At 38.6% G+C, this 16903-nt stretch overlaps 1 protein-coding gene across 4 annotated transcripts in view; it reads right to left on the bottom strand.

Moving 5' to 3' along the window:
- Positions 1 to 16903, bottom strand: part of SCUBE1 (signal peptide, CUB domain and EGF like domain containing 1) — a 197813-nt gene that overhangs the window by 66634 nt on the left and 114276 nt on the right. For 3 of the 4 annotated variants that reach the window (XM_030238231.2, XM_030238232.2, XM_050987618.1), the window contains one exon: positions 2649 to 2765. The exons of the other annotated variant lie outside the window; for it this stretch is intronic. In XM_030238231.2, coding sequence (XP_030094091.1) covers positions 2649 to 2765 — 117 coding nt within the window. The remainder of the gene's footprint in view (positions 1 to 2648; positions 2766 to 16903) is intronic. 4 annotated transcript variants of the gene reach the window in all.

Raw genomic sequence — 16903 nt, 5'->3', positions numbered from 1 at the left:
AATGGCTTAGAGAAGAAGATGCTGAAATGGACTAAAAAAATCACAGACTTTCCAATAAAAACATCATTTTTGGTCAACATTATTTGCTAAATTAAGCCTAAACATATTAATCATTTTGCTCAACCCACAATTACATTTTTCAGTTAATATATTAATTCTCCTTCCAGTTCCTCTCAGCTTTTCTTACATGCCCTACATCTCTACTTTCCCTTAACAGACAATGGCATATCTTTCTTCTATATTCAGAAACATAACCTCCCTTAAAATTATGTTCTATGAGAAACCTCACTTGGACATGCTGTGATGCTCCATGGACTTGAAAACTGTGCCAAAGAAAGACAGGATGTGACAGCTCCATGATCCTTGAAGATGCTTTAAAGGGCATCCAAGAGATAATCTCTTGCTCTTAGCACACAGATGTAAAATTACAGCTGGAGACAATGGGGCATTGGGTATGTGAGAAACTGGGGGCCAGTTAAATCAAGGAGAGCAAAGAAGAAAAAGAAATCCAAGGAGAAAACTTGTGCTGATTGGTCTCTTTTCTTTTCTAGAAAATGCAGAGGAAGGACTAAGTGCACACTGACTTTCTCCTGCTTGATCTTTTCCAGGCTTTACCTATCAGCAAGAGGAGCCAAGAGGACATTAATGTCACTCCACCAAAAAGTTCACTTCTGCACTCAGGGGATGCAAATCCTACTGATCACCGCCTTTGACTAAGGGCTGCCTGCAAAAGCTGTGCAAGAAACTTCACTGATCAGTTTAAGTGCAGGATCATTTGTCCACAGGTTTAAATGCAAAATCACTTCAGCTTCAGGAGAGCAGGATCTAGCCCAGAAATCTCACAATGCAATACATAAGATAAATTTTATTAATTAACTCAAATTCAAAATGTATATTTAACCATTTTAGGATAAAGAGTATTTCCTAAAATCTCAATCAAGGTTAAAAAGAATGGCTTGTTGTTTTATTACACCATCTGTGTTGATTTTCAGTGGCTGCTTACTTTAAGAAAGTAAGAAAGAATCAGCAGCATCATAAAAATACAGATTCTGTTTCTTATATTTTCTACTCATAAAAAAGAGGAAAAGGAAAATGTGAAAGAGCTTAGAGCTAAGGTATTTGGTTTGAGGATCAATAGAATATTTCATTTTTCAGTAGGAATAATTATAGCCTTGATTATTAGATAAATATAGTTTCATGTTAGTTCTCTGGCCAAATGTCTAAATTTAGAATTACTCTTTCTATTCATGACACAGTTTCAATAATAAAAATTATGATCAAGCCTAGGTGCATGTTACATTATTAAAATGCCTCCTTTTTAAGCACTTGGTGGAATCACTGTTACTGTTCTGCTATAGCTTAGCTAGTCTGCTGATAAAAATGGTTTATTTTTATGTGGCTTGAACTAAGATGACTGAGTTTTGATGTGTGCTCACTCTTAACTATTAACATTGTGTGCGATGGCAGCTTAAATGTTTTATTTTCAAATGAATAGGCAAAAGGACTGTTATTTCTATAAATACTAACAGGATCATGCCCAAGCACCGGGATTTTTCTGCCTGGAGCAAGAGGAAACCACACATTTTCTGTTTATTTTTGTGGGTTTTACTATTTTAAGTAACATCAAGAACTGGACTGAGGATATTCTGACATTTCTGGTTAATTTGAAAGAAAAAAAGCCACAATAATTTCTTAGCAAGTTAGGTCAACTTAAGCTAAGTCACTGAGCGATGAAAAATACTCTCTGTGACAAGAATATATGCCATGTCCTCCTGGATCTCCATCTCCAAGTCTTTTACAAAGAAGCTCAAAAGGAATACACAAGAAAGTGGGAAAATGGGAAAATGGTTGATGGATGGCCTGATCCTACCAACATATACCCAAATCTCCTCGTGTGCCATTGAAGTGTGACTGTGTGGTGACATTTGAGAGCAGTCCCTGTCTCCTTAACTGCGAGCACATGCTGACAGTGCTATCAGATGCTCTTTTCTGCTCTTTTCCCCTGACCTTGGCTTTAACACACACATGAAAGACAGAATGGCAAGGCTCTGGTGCTGCCTTTGGGGCAGTAAAACCTGAGCATCAGCTGTGTGGTTTAGATTCCTGCATTTGTCAATGTTATTTTGGTTTTCTTTTGGAGCTGGCTATTTATCTTTTGAAGCTGCAGAAATGACCAAGTGTCTGGGTTTTTTTTCTGAGCAATACCTGGCTTCACTCAGCAATAAGCAGTTGATTATTCTCAGGTAACAAAGTATTGCTTGACAATTATAACTCGCTTTCTGAATAGACAAAGGCAGACACCATCATATGACTGAGGTTTTACAAAGGTATCAGAATGTCCTTTGAAACTAAAGGCTTTTTGCAGCCCCGAGTTGTTCCTCTAAATCTCTGCTCAGCTTGAAACAGCTTGACCTTTGCATCTCATTTCTATGGAGTAATAAAACCCTCTAATAAATAAAAAAGAAAAAAACAACTACACCAGGTAAATACATTAAAATTAGGGAAGGAGAAAACTAAAGAACTTAATTGCAATCACTGTACCAGTATTGCCTCGGCTTAAAAAGTATTGATTAAATAACTGCATATTTACATCTTGTACTGGACCTGCTGAAGGCAAATGATGCATTGCAAAGCAAACAGAGGCTGACCTTTGCACGTTTTCCCATCAGGCTGCAGGGTAAATCCAACTGGGCAACTGCAGCGCACCCCTGTCGCAGTATCCTTGCAAGTCCGATCACAGCCTCCGTTATTGACAGCACATGTTTCTGCAGAACGAAAGAGAGACAGAGAGGGAGAGAGAGGGAGAAAGGCAGTGTAATGAAATGCTCTGGGGGAGGGGAAGGGCACTGCCTCTTTGGGGCAATATTACAACATATTAAAAGCAATGTAAGTTTTAAGTAAACTAGCTGAAGCAAGCTCAAGGTCATCAGGGTCCATGTACTGGTTTTGACTGGTAAATCACTTCCACAAGTCATGAGTTCTTTTTCCTCCCAAACTGGAGATTTTACTTAGTGTATTTAGTTAGTGTTTTTCAACTCTCTTAGACAATAGCATGGGTTATTACATATGAAACAAGTTTAAAGAGAAAAAAAAAAGTGATTGCCTTTAAAAGCAGAATCAAACATTATGTTTTGCATCAGTCAATGTCTACCTGAGGTATTTCAAAGTTCACTTTTAAATGATGTTGTAGGCATAATGAACTTTAAAAACAATAGAAAGCAAAGCAGAGTGCTAGACTTGGAACTGAGAATTTAAAACCTTTAGTTAAGAAAGAGTTAATGGAAAATGAACTACATATATCACTTTGACAAGAATCTACATGCCCAATCTGTTCGTTCTGAACTACAAGCAAAAGGCATCTGGGTTTTGTCCACTTAAAGCTTTTTGCAAATTGAAAGGAGTTTGGAGTGGGTGGGAGGGCATAATTGAGGTCACTGAACCCATTCCAAGCTGTGTCATTGAAATTTCCCAGTGCTTGTAGTATGTAGAAGGGTGGTTGGGCAAACACAGGCAAGAGAAAGTTGCAATACTTCTGAGCTTTTACTACAGTGGGCAGTGACTATTAGGTACCACTAGATTAAAAAAAATAAAATCTCCAGCTTCATTACCGAAAAAGCAAGAACCCCTCCCTCGTTGCCGCTGTTTTGTGTTACTCATGTATGCATATGCACACACCGGACACATGCATATGCACACATACTCACAAACACATCCATAAAGGAGATAAAAGGCAAGGAAAATGATTAACTTCTCTTTGATCCACAGAATGGAGTGGATGTAAGGATGCCAATTTAGCACGTCAGTTTGAACTATACATTTTTCTGAGAAGTATTTAGTTCAGAGAATAAGTCCTTTTAATAGTATCTTTTTCAGTTGCTCTGGATTTGATTAAATTAAAATACCCCACTGCCCCCCAAGATTGCCATTATTCTACTCAGCTCACCTCTTTCCCTAAAGAGGCTTTGTCATTACTTACTCAGATTTACAGACTCCTATTGCTGAATATTCACAGCCTGTGTCACAATTGTACCCTGCAGACAGGGTCTGACAATCAGCTATAGGATATGCTAATTGGGAATTGCCTTAGAACAGTACATTGATCAAAAATTATTTACACAGAACAGAACAGGCTTTATTTGTCTATTGACTAGTACTAAAAGATTTTTATTTTAAAGTAGCCTGTGGTTTGCCCTCAAGGTGAACTTAGACTGGCCATTTTTAGGAACTTCACTGCTTAAAAAAAAAAGTAACTTTTTTTTCTTTTGCACTGGCGCAGGACTCTCCACCAGTTGTGAAATAAGCTTCTGGCACTTACGAACAAACTGAAACACAGATTTGGGGCACACACGAATTAACAGCATGGGACAGATCTCTGAGCCCATATACATTCACACATGGTCCTCCAGATAGATTTTCAATTTTTATGTCTGTTTGCTATGTAATGATATCACGTAGAGAGAGCTACCATTATAGAAATGGATTTGCATGTAACTGCCAGGACATGTTTTCTGGAAAGGATTTCTGAAAATGGTGCTGAGTCTGCAGCTCCTGATTTTCAGGCAGTTCTTGCACACCTTGCAGGACCTCAACCTAACTGTTTAAGCAATATAGTTCTGATTTTCATCTACTTCTCTGGAAAGCACTATTTTATAGACTTACAGGCTGAAACTTCTGCTTCAAGAATTCTGCAAATGACAATTCTGGCATTTCCATTTGTATGTGAACATGAGTGCGTCCTTATAGACCAACATATCAGTTAATAATTTATGCTTCAGGAAAGGCAAAACGTATCAGGTCATTTAAAATTTTTAACTTGGGCACAGTTTAAGGGCAGAAGGATTTGCCAGGAGTAAAGAGTTAGGGTTAAAACTCAGGAAAAAGCGCTGAAGGTTACATTTGGCATGGCACTGCAAAGAGCAGTAAATCTTCTGTTAGCAGATTAACTCTGGCATATGAAGACTCCTTTATTGCAGTGTGTCAACACAAGATGAACATAAGCAGTAATATTTCTGCTTTCTGGATTACCTCCAGTGAAAATGAATAGACACAACAATTTTTTTTTCCCATGGCATGGATGACTGGATCTACAGGGTAAGGGTCATTCAATGAACAAGAGTTATTTCTATGTATAAATAGAAGGAATCTAGGCAGCTTTTCTTATTTTCACACAGATTTAGTAAAACAAACCGAAAAGGGTAAATACCCTGCAACCCTCGCAGCAACTCTGACTTTCATACATGATGAACTCTTAATGAATGAAGATCCAAGTGAGCAAGAGGACATGTGGCAGTACCTCTCACACTTTGGATAATTGGAGAGATGTACTGATGAAATTCCTTAAAACTCAAGGTCATGAGAAAATATCGGTAAAAGAAAGAAAACATGAATAGCAGAATGTGGGAAAGAGGCTTCATCAAAGAGAGGAGCTGAGGGGTACACACAGCACAAACCCAGTGCATGACCACCTGTGTTTCGAGAGGGGTGATGTCAACTCATCCCTCACCTCAGCACTACCAAACCTCAGCATATGTTTGAAACACAAATACAACTTTTAGGCCTCAAGCCAAGAGCAGAAGTAAAGTACTTATTTCCATTCTATCACAGTGGAGAAGCTATGGAAGGGAAAGAACAGACGTTAGAAATTGGATCAGGTCTTCATGGTGATATTGGTCCTACAGATCATTTTTGCTGTTTTTTTTCCTCTGTGAAAGACAATCTCAACTTTTTTTTTTCTTGTTTGTTTTAAACTTTTTTTTGACAATACCCTTAAAATCTTGTCATGTTCATGACATGAACATGACATTTTTGCTACCTTCGACAAGGTAGCACAAAAAAGAACTGGAAGACACAACTAAAGCAGCATCATGTTACTGACATTTAGATTGCTTCTGAATTATGACAAAGCTCATAATCTGAAACAATTAGACTTTACTGTTAATTTAAAGTGATGTTTGAAGCCCCATCTACATCCCTTCTGAATTCATACCAGAAAATTCAAGCAGAAACAGGGATCTAAAGAAAAGGCCATAATTTATATAAGGTGGTCTGTGAGACATTACATTGTATTTTTCCAGTGTAAGCTCCTAATTTTGGAACAATCTCTCATGTGTCTGCTCAATGGATCCACAGACAAGAAATATCTAAAATCATTACCAATGTGCTATGGTTTAATCCATAAGAACCCTTGCTTTAACATTAGTCCACTGCACTATGGGATATGCACTGCTTCTGGATATTAAAATATCCAATTAAAAAACACAGTCTTGAGCTGTTCGTCCTTCAGCACCAGATCAGGACATTGACTTAGTTACCAGGTGAAGATACTCCAGTGCCCGCAATGGTTTAGCAGGGAAAGAGCAGCTCTTCAGGTTTTACTTCTGAAGCTTTTGAGCTAAACCAGAATCTCTATCAGGTGGAACAGGTCACTTTCTTAAAGAGTCACACTAGACAGGATTTATTTGGCTTTGAAACTATTAAATGCCTGAAACTCCGAACACATCTCATGGTTTGAGAATATTTCTGAAAGCCTGATTTTCAGCTTCTTCTATGAAACAAGTAAATATAACCATTTAAAATACAAGCTTCTAATAAAAATCTGTTTGTTTGGGTTTTTTTAAAGTAGCCAATTCTTTTATAAAGCAAGTTTTTGTGAATTCAGTTTATCTCATGAATGAAAGAAGATGACATGATTTTATTGGTCAAAATCAGGCAAATCTTGGATTCTGTATTATTCATTGTTGGTTCAATCTGGACTAACATCCAAACTTAAAGATCCAAAACTTGACTAAGATCCAGTTTTATAGGAACTGAGATAAGGTGCAAAGCAGAACAAAATTCCATAGGTCCTTGAGATTAGCAGGGTTTCATCTGAGGATTATTCAGTAATCTATGACTTAACTAGATCATTATAATATATGACAAATCATGAGGAAAGGTATTAAAACTGGACAAGGTAAACACCAATAAAGGCAAGAGGAGGGTGATCTAGCACCAAGGTACTTTACTTTGAGATATGGAGAAGTGATTCTCTCATCTTTTCTGTTGCCCGTCATGGCAGTATGAAGTCACCAGGATCCAGAAAAACCCCACTTGTTTCCAGACTTCTGATCATAACACAATGACTGGAAAGAGTGGATAACAATTGTAAACGTAAGAGCTGTTCTCAAGAATGTGTGTAAAACATTTAAAGAAATCTTAACAGAAGAAAAAACCCAGCTGAAGTGAAATCAATAGAACTATACAACCTAACTGAAAATTGGAGTGGGAAGCCACTGAAGTCATCACCTACATTCAAGACAGCCTTGCAGCATCTCTCTCTAAGGAAAAGCATGAGAGGGACACTGAATGGCACCTTCTTGGTCAGAAAAAGTTGTTCTTGGACTAAATGAAATGATTGTTCTGTTGGGCTAATGATTGCCATTTCCTCTGAATCAGAGAGGAAGGCTGGACTGACCCTCAATCTTAAGGCCTTGTGCAGAGGAAAAGGATTTTTTGCAGCAACTGGTAGGCTGCAGAGAAAAGACATAGCAGTCCCCCAAAACAAAGAGTATTCTCTAAGTTTGCCAGATTTCTAAACTATTTAGGTTGACATGGTAAGTAGTAAGTACAGCTGAAAGGAAGACTTGAAAATGGAAAAATGCTTTTTCACACCACCTAGTTCCTATGATTACCCAAATAATAACACTAACCAAAGGGCAAGTTAAAGAAAACTAGCAATTCAAACTGCCTTTATTTGGAATTCATTTGCAGTGGACTAAAGTTCATTGGGGTCAGCAGAAACAGGATGACTGGGCTCAAAATCTGTGCCATATTATTTTGAGCTTATTCTGAGTCAATATTTATGCTAGGCAAGAGCAATTCTTGATGGAGTAGGCTGGAGCTCAGAATTTAGAGAAGCCACCAAGTCTTATCAAGTAAATCATAATCTAAGCAAAGTTATGAGTAACCGTACTCAGACTGCAATTGTGTCTCCTTCTACACCTGGTCTGGATTTTGCACAAGATCTTATGGCATCTTATGCTCAGAATAACCTTCTTGAATTCAGGGGTCAGACACATGAACATGTTAATCTTCATGAAACTAAAGCTAAATGGTACAAGCATTAGTGCACTCACAGTTTTAGCCAGTGCAACAAGAAGGTATATGGATTAATTAGATGATGTTTTTCCTAAAAAGGTGCCTCTGAAGTAATAATTCCTGACCACTGGAGTGGCAAAAAGGGTAAACTACTCCCAGTATCTGTTTCTCAGCATATGTGCTGTCACTGTTGTAAACTGCTACTGCCTCTGAATCAACTGATAACCCGTTTACCTATCCTAAGCACATAAAAATGAGTTTATTTCTCTGTATTTAATTCACAGTGAAACACCAGCTTTGAACAACTGAGAAAAGATTAAGGACATCTGTTAAAGACGGTCAAATATACGGCTTTGAGAATTTTGAGAAGGCCTAATCTGAAACCATTGAATGCCATTGTGCGTTGTGATTCCTTGCATCACTGTAGTGTTTTGGGACCAACGTCCCAACTCAACTCAACTCCATTGAGCAAATTATGTTGCAGTTTTGAAGAAGTGATGATGGTAAGGTGTTAGAGCAGTTCTATGAGAGGACAAGATCCTACTGAGCTGAGTGGTACTGGCTCCCTCCCCTTAAACAATGTTGAATTCATTTAGTTTAATACACAAAGTGTCTGGAGCCAAATTAGTCCTTAATTTGTGCCTCTCTTCCTGAAAAAGCACTTTGCTCCATCTGGCTCAAAGGCTGCCTGTGCAGACATCTCATCTGTTTCCTTCACATTGGTGCCACAGCACAATCTCCACCAAAGAGAGCCCTTTCTGAATTCCAGACACACTGGGGTTTTGAACTGGGGTTCTTTCTCTTCCTCCTAACTTTTATCTAGAGAATCCAGAAATAGTTCTAACCACTAGTCTTAGGTGAAGTGCATGACCATGCCTAAGAACAAGGACTACCAAACTGAATAAAAAAGACCCCACTGAAGATCCCCCACAAATTCTGATCAAAAATGCACAAATCCTGAAAGCCTGAAACTTGGAAGAGATTCAAATTTAACACAAGAAAGGCCATTAAAAAAATAATTCTGTGGATTATAAAATGAGCTTGCCTTTACGTAAGAGGGAATATGCAGTATGAGTAAGAAAGCCATGAGACAGAGAACAGATGATAAGATTGCTGTTGCCATCCATAAAAAGAATTTTACTGAAAGTAGCAGTACATGAGGTACACGCGCTATATGGCAGTAGATTAGGGTACAGGGAGGGACTCAGAGGACAACAAGCACAAGAAGAAACAAAACACAAAATATTTCAATTTTCAGTTAAGGGAGAATTGTGCTATTCTCATGCAAATTATGCCCTGTGAAGCCGAAAGGATAGAGAAAGAGCATTCACAAGAGTATAATGAAAGAAACAAATAGCTGTGAAAAGATAAAGAAGAAACTGAAAGAGCTTCATTTTCAGGGAATAAAAAAGGTAAGACAGAAAGGGTAACTTGCAGGATGTGGAATTCTTAACTCCGTTATGCTTGTCTCCTCATTTCCTTGCGATTTCATGATTGGTAGAATTTTATTTGCATGAAAATAGGATGAGAATTCTGCCCTGCCACATCGGGAATGTGTGAAGAAAAAACTAGGTGAATCTTACACTGAATCATGAACCCCTCATCTCTCAGTTCAGAAAAACTCTATTCCTCTTCAGGGAACACTACATATTTAGGGAATGTCACTTGATAGATTGGATCGGGTGTTTTATAAGCATCCTATGAGTCCAGTTTGGTTCTTAAAATTAACACTTGCAGCTGAGGTGCTCTCTCTAGATAGAGAAGCTGCATTTAAGAAAAACTGAAACTCTCTGAAAATCGTGAAGGAGAATTATCTTCTGACCTTGGATAAATCCTTTCATTTAAAATGGGAAAGCAAAACAATGGAAGGTATTGCCAGGAATTCTGGATAAGGTCAGAGTCTTTATCATCAGCAAAGAAATGAAAAGGGATTTTTACATGAAATAGCACACCATTCACAAACTCAATGAATAAAAGTGACGGTAACTCAAGATGAAAAGATTTGCCCTTGGGAGACAGAGAATGCATGAATGACCTCAGGGATTCCTTCCCCCTATTTGCTATGATTTCATACAGCAAAGTAGAACTGACAGAAGGAGTTAAAGTGAGGTCTTGGTTTCACAGTCAGTAACTGAATTATAGAACCTCCTAGCAATATGCCTGCTAATGAAATGTTTGCCATTCTTTATTGATTAAAGCACAAAAGGATTATGATGCATGCAGAGACACACGCTTGGCTTTCTGACAGTGAGCGTTTCTAAGTCGGGTAAAAGCCATTCAGAAAAATAAAGACATATTTTAAGTAATTGCAAAGAATCCTAGGAGGCAGCACAACAAAACTAGGCACTGAAGTACACACTGGAAAGGTGCTCTTGGCTTAACTTGGTAGGTTGTAACTGTGATAGAATTTAACTGCTTTGAAAGAACACTTAAAAATAAACACTTTGAGACAGAAACCTGGGAGTAGTATCACTCTCATTCTATTTTGAAAGAAGACAAAAATAAAGTCTGCAGAATCCATTTTTAATTCATGTTGGAATGAAACAATGTAAGACTTTTGGAAATTTTCTGATGGCAATCCAGAGCTTGTACACTCTTTACTCCAGTGTTTGGTAGTTTAGGCATTAAATTGCATATTAGAAACACAGGTCACATTTTCTATGCTTTTATGTTTACTGAAACTGAAAAATCCCTAGCCTTTATCAAGCTATTGATTACCAATAGTGGCCCCAAGGGTGGAACATATACCTGAGGCAATAATGAGTTAGTCTGATTTTCTAGACCAACATTTTTCTTGAACAGGGGTGACAATGCACTGTGAAAGGGTCTTTAGAATAATTTCCTTACATTTCAAATGAATATTCTAACAAGTACATTCTGTCCGTGTACATTCTGTCTCCCTATTTCTGAAGACCATTCCAGGCAAAAGCACTGTGAAAACCCAGAGTTTCCCCACAAAACCTACTTTCAAGAAAAAAGCCTTTTGACAGAAAACTCTCATCAGATGACAAGATTCTTTAAGGTTAAGAATGTGTGGCTTTCATATGTTCTACAGCTGCTTGTCCTGATCTGCAAAGAAGCTAAATATGGCTCTACCACAGAGTCCTGAAATCCAGAAAATGATGAGATTTCCATATTATATACAAAGTCACTGTGTGGTTTATACAGTATTTCAAGAAAGATTCTACAGATTCTATAGTATTTCAAGATGCTTGATTTTGGATAAGTTATTCACACTGAGTCACCAGCAGAGAGATCTTTGGATGGTGAAAGACTATAAAAGGAAAATTTCCATATTGATATGCTGTCATTTTAAACATGGCAGGAGAAAATAAATTTAAGTATGAGACTCTGATAATTGTAGTTAAGTTTGTGGATTCTATTTTTCTGAAATCAAAAAAATCTGAATGTCTCTACTGAAGAGAAAACAGTGATTAAAAAAGAGTCCTGTGTATCATACAGAGAGGTGGAAGTAAAAAAAAAAAGCCCACTAGAGAAATTAGAAGATTTCTTGTTTTTCAGGTGCTCCAGACCAGTCAGTCAAAGCATCCTTGATGTTCAGGCTGAATAGGGCAGCCTAATCCTTAGATAACTGGAGGTTAAGAAAAGATGCCATATCGCTGACTATTAAATTCAGAAGACTCAAGAAATATGATGTTAAGTACTACTTTGGTTCAAGTGGCTAAACCCAAGCTCTAAATTTGTAAATCTCTCTGCCTTTTTTTATGTAACAGATATTTAAATGCTTGCCTTAGCTACAAATGCTGTCAACCATGGCACAAGCGTGAGTTGTGGTTTTTTAATTTAATATGGTATGAGCAGCTCATTAAAATCCATTGTAGGTACTGGGCTAAAGATATGAAACCTAAACAGCTTTGACCAGAGCATAAACACAGTTACCTTGGCTGATGTGTCCAGGTACCTTCAGGAGGCAGAAGATTGGTTGAAAGAGCTGACCAGCACACAGAGAAGAGACTACTCTGGCATGTCATTCAAGTGGCCAAAGCAGGACTTGCACTTGCGATCTATTATTCTGAACTGGCTTTGGCTGTTTATTGCAATGTTTGGGATCCTTGGAGTTGAGATAGTGGGGAAGTACAATTTCCACAGCAAGCAAATGCAAACAAATGCAAAGAGAAGATCCTGCCCCACATAACTTGCAGGGAGGATATTCTCTGTCACAGACTAATCCATGGCAGAAGTGCCCAAATTGCAATTTCCACAGCTCACATCTCTAGCTATTACTGTGCAGAGGGAATGGTCTTAGCTGACTGCACACTCACCTCTCCAGGCTGGTAGCTGGGTGCTCATAATAAATGGCTGGAAAGACACTGATAAGATCATGAAAGAAGAGACATCTGCAGCAATCAAATTATTCTTGCTACAGCAAGGAAAATACAGACCTAGTGAAAATACTACCTTATTTGCTGGTTTAGTGCCAGAAATACAGCCAGATCACAGCCCTGCCAGTGAACAACTCCTAGGAAATCAGGGATAAAATGTAATGCAGGTGCACTTATATCCCAGCTGGCATAGCTGGTCCTTGGTTTCCAAATGGCACCCCAGAAGCAATCAAGGCAGAAGTAAAATTGAGAAGTAACAAAGACCAGCACAATTCCAATGCACTTCACCAGCATTTATTTATTTATTATACCAGCATTTCAGCTGACAGTAGAATACTTTGGAGGGTTCTTTGGAAGCAGCTTCCAGGGAAGAGAATTGCATCACTCTGAGGTGGGTTACAAGTGACCTTACTGGTGTTCAACAGGAAAATCCTCAGCAGCCCTGACACAAAATTAGTTGAATATGTCTCGTGAAGGAGTGAATATCTGTGAAGTTTGGATTTCTGAAGACACTTCAAGCAGTGGTGTCTGTTTTGCTTCCCTTAAGCAAGGAAGGGAAATTACTACAATTCCTCAACTTCAGGATGGGCTCATTGTCCTGTTGCTCTTTGCTATACTTACTGGTACTTTGTATACCCCTCTTCTTGTGATGAGGAGGAACCAACTTTTTATCTTCTGGGGTCAGAGCAAGAATGCTTATGGTCAAAGTGAGTTCTTACTACAGTGATCTCAGAGAAGAGACCACTCTTCACAACCTCCAGAAAGGTGGTTGTGGTCAGATGGGGTTTGGTCTCTTTCACTGGGCAACAACTGACAGAACCAGAGGACAGAGTATCTAGCTGTGCCAAGGGAAATATAGGTTGGATATTAGGAAAAATTTTTTTACAGAAAGGGTGATAAAGTACTGGAACGGCCTGCCCAGGGACATGGTGGAGTCACCTTCCCTGGATGTGTTCAATAAAAGGCTGTATGTGGCACTCAGTGTCATGGTTTACTTGAGGTGTTAGGGCATGGGCTGGAATTGATGATCTTGAAGGTCTCTTCCAACCTAGAGATTGTGTGAATTCTGTGAATTCTGAATTCTGTGAATTCTGAAAAATGGAAAAGAGATTGAAGGCGAGGAAGATGTATAGTGTTGGCAGTTGTTCTGAAGTCACCTCATGTTAAGCCCAAATAAACTTAATTCATTGACTGCTAAAGAGTAGAGGAAGGAAAATGAAACACAGTGAGAAATGAGTCAGGTCTGCCTCTTCAAGAAGAGCTGACCAGAGGACAGGATCTAACAAACAGTCTGCACAAAGCATCATGGCTGTGTTGCTAAAACACTTTACAGATTCATGCAGTCCAATAAGGCCTGGGATGATGGTGATGTAGCAAGCGACTGCATTTTTAAAGACAATATAAAAAATACTTCATAAAATTACTTGGTTCAAAGAGTTGATGTAAAGGGCAGCCAAAGAGAAAAGCATTATCTCTGACTAGGAGAGTAGGACTCCTTGAGTCTAAATTTCAGACAGTTCTACAGTTCTGGTTCCTCAAAGAGGAAGTTTCCAGATGCTTGTCACCTTTTTGTAAGCACTTGGCTGATTCGTAATGAGGAAGCCCAATGGCATAACTGATGCTATGAATTCTATTTCTGTTACTAGAATATCAAGTTTTAAAAGAAGGTTTCTAAAAGAAAGCTTCAGGATATCAACAGACAATTGCTCTATAAAAACCTTGCAGCCTTTTCGAGAGAAAGACGGTGGTCAAGGAGAATTAAGCCCATATGACTTAATTACTTACAATTTATTTAATGATAAAGTGCTAGTCTGCCGGATGATTTATTTTTCAGTTTAGACTGTGATGGGGCTGTTGGGCTTATGAATTCTATCCAGGGCTATAGCAGCAAAAAGAGATATGGAAACATGAATAAAAGCAACTTCCATTGCTGAAGATGTTACACTGGACAAAGTATTTTGAAGGTCAGTGTATTAGTAGGGTTAACTGGAAATCTGGTGCTTCTAAAGTTGTGTGCCCATACTAGAATGGCTCTCATACAGTTAGGCAGGGCAGACATACTGTGATTCACACTCATTCTGGATTTAGACTGAAAAATATGTGATATGTACCAGTCCACTCCTCTGACCAGTTAGGGCAGACTCATGCTATGATAGAAAAAACAGTTGTAGCAAATGGGTTCCCAAGGAAAAGAAGGTAAGGGAAGATGGAGAAGGTTGCTGTGATGCTCCTAAGAAACACACAAAATAACTTTCAGAAAAATTTCTGCTATACCACACAAACCAGAGATTTGAACATAATTTTAAGAGCTGAAGGCTGTGCTCAACTAACCACAAGATAAATGGCACCAGATGTTTAAGAAGACCTGAAGACATTGGTTGTGCCCTTCTGCTTTGTAGCAAGTGCAAGGTGTTCTGCAAAAGGGAATGTAAGAGTGCCTTAGAGATAATGGTAGAGCTCTGCTTTTGGAGCTGTGCACTTGTGCAGGATCCATGTCCTTCCTCAACTACAGAATGCTCATGGCTCAAGGTGCAGTTCACAGCAGCCACCATGGAACCGAGGCAGGACCTCTCCAGGAACTCCCCTGGAGTACAGCTAAGGCTGCACTGCCTCCACTCCATGATGGCAATGGCCAAGTGGATGCGAGGAAGAAGGAAATGAGCTGTATGAACTTTCACTGACCAGATAACAGTCATGCAGTGCCATCTCTGGAATGGAAGCAATCCAAGTGCTTTTCTCTGATTCAGGGAAAAAGTGACAGCTGGAAGCCCTCATTATGAAAAAACTGGATGGAAATTCCTGGGCATCTTTGGACAGTTCTAAAGGGAAGTTTCTTGTAGGTCATCAGAGAAGACCAGTTTCTCATGTGCCTCAGAAGATCTAGGTAAAAATGCATCTAACAGGAAGGAAAACAGAGTATTTACCTAATTTTCTCTGTTTAAGATTTAGCCACAAGTCACAGGACTGCAGCATGACTCGGACACAGCCAGTCTGAGGTGGCCAGTCTTGGTGTAGCAAGATGACTGCTATAGGCAGTCTTGTCTGACAGCAACACTGTTCTAAAGCAATCTTGTCAGGCTTATTCTGAGCCTTGGCTGACTTCAAGGGTTATACAGATCATAGTCATTTTGATAGCATGCAGCAAATGACAAGGGACTAGCAATTATCATCTCAGGACTTGCAACTGAAGGCACCTTTCATCAGATTACTAAAATTACATAAAGTTGTCTACATTTCCTACTCTCACAAGACTGTTTGGAGGCGGGTCAAAAATCACAGTCTATTTAGAAAAACTGGGAAAAAAGTTTCCTGAGAAACCTTCCTAAAACAGTATTTCCTAAAACAGCTGTTCAGCAAATACCTGAAGACATGGAATTTCAAGGGAATGCCACTACACTTTGGAAATTAGTAAAAGTGCATTAAAAAAATAAAAATAAATCTGAGTCAGCAATCAGCAAAAACAAACAGGTAGAAAAGCCCCTAAATATTAAGCCACCCACTCAGATTTCACTCACTAATTAAATTTATTTTCCTCTCTAGTTAATGCTTTTCTAAGGAATCAGCGATTTAAACACAGAATTCCGGAAACTCTCAGCTGTCAGCTGATACCTGCTAATACAGGAGGTACTGAGGAATTCAACAATGTATTTTGCAAATTGGATTTTAAACTATCTCCCTAAGCCTATTTCTAGGGTCTATGTTCAGCTTGGTACTTGCAGACCTGGTATAATTAAGAAGGCTGTTACTAATATTTTTAATGCAAAACTTTTTAATCCTGTTTACCTGGACTCTTGGAAGCAGTGTAAGCTTATTTTCAGGTTGGATATTTATTTTTTTCAGGGGGTGGGGTATCAACACAGTGCACTATGTTGCTCAGTACCCCTAGAGAGTACTGCACATACTTTTTGTGGCTGGGCAAACTCACCATTGAGATCCAGAGGGTTGCATTTTTCAGTGGTCTGGGGGTCTTTTGGCACACTAATTTTCCTGACTTCTAGTGAGACTATGGTTCTCGTTGAAATTATAGCTATAAGTGTTAATAGCACATTTATAAAGCAAGATGAGCTGTCTCATAGCTTTTGTTAGGTTAAATAATTTGAAATTGTGTATCATTAAAAAATAAAATGATGTGGGTCACTTGCTAGGTCTGCAAACTAATTGGAAATTAATAATCATGGATAATCTAAAAATAAAAGAAACACAGGCCTAGATTTTCACATGAAGGAAGATATTTTACCTCAATCTTGTAATCTAATACCACTACAAAGTTATAACACTGTGCCATTTCCTACACAGTGGTTGTATGCTGGTCTCTGGGTAAATGGACTATTTGTCATGGATGAAAAGATACAAATGATATGGAAACTTTATAAATATTTCCACCTACTGCAACTATTAGCACAGCAATCAACTAAATATTCAAAGTGAGGCTTTAGTCTCTTCAAGGTGATCACTCCAGGTAGGTATGGATGCTCACAGGCAGA

This window comes from Serinus canaria, chromosome 1A (assembly GCF_022539315.1).
Source record: "Serinus canaria isolate serCan28SL12 chromosome 1A, serCan2020, whole genome shotgun sequence".
NCBI classification, from domain to species: Eukaryota; Metazoa; Chordata; class Aves; order Passeriformes; family Fringillidae; genus Serinus; species Serinus canaria.
Note: the sequence above shows the minus strand (reverse complement) of the source record. Positions and strands in the feature narration are given on the sequence as shown.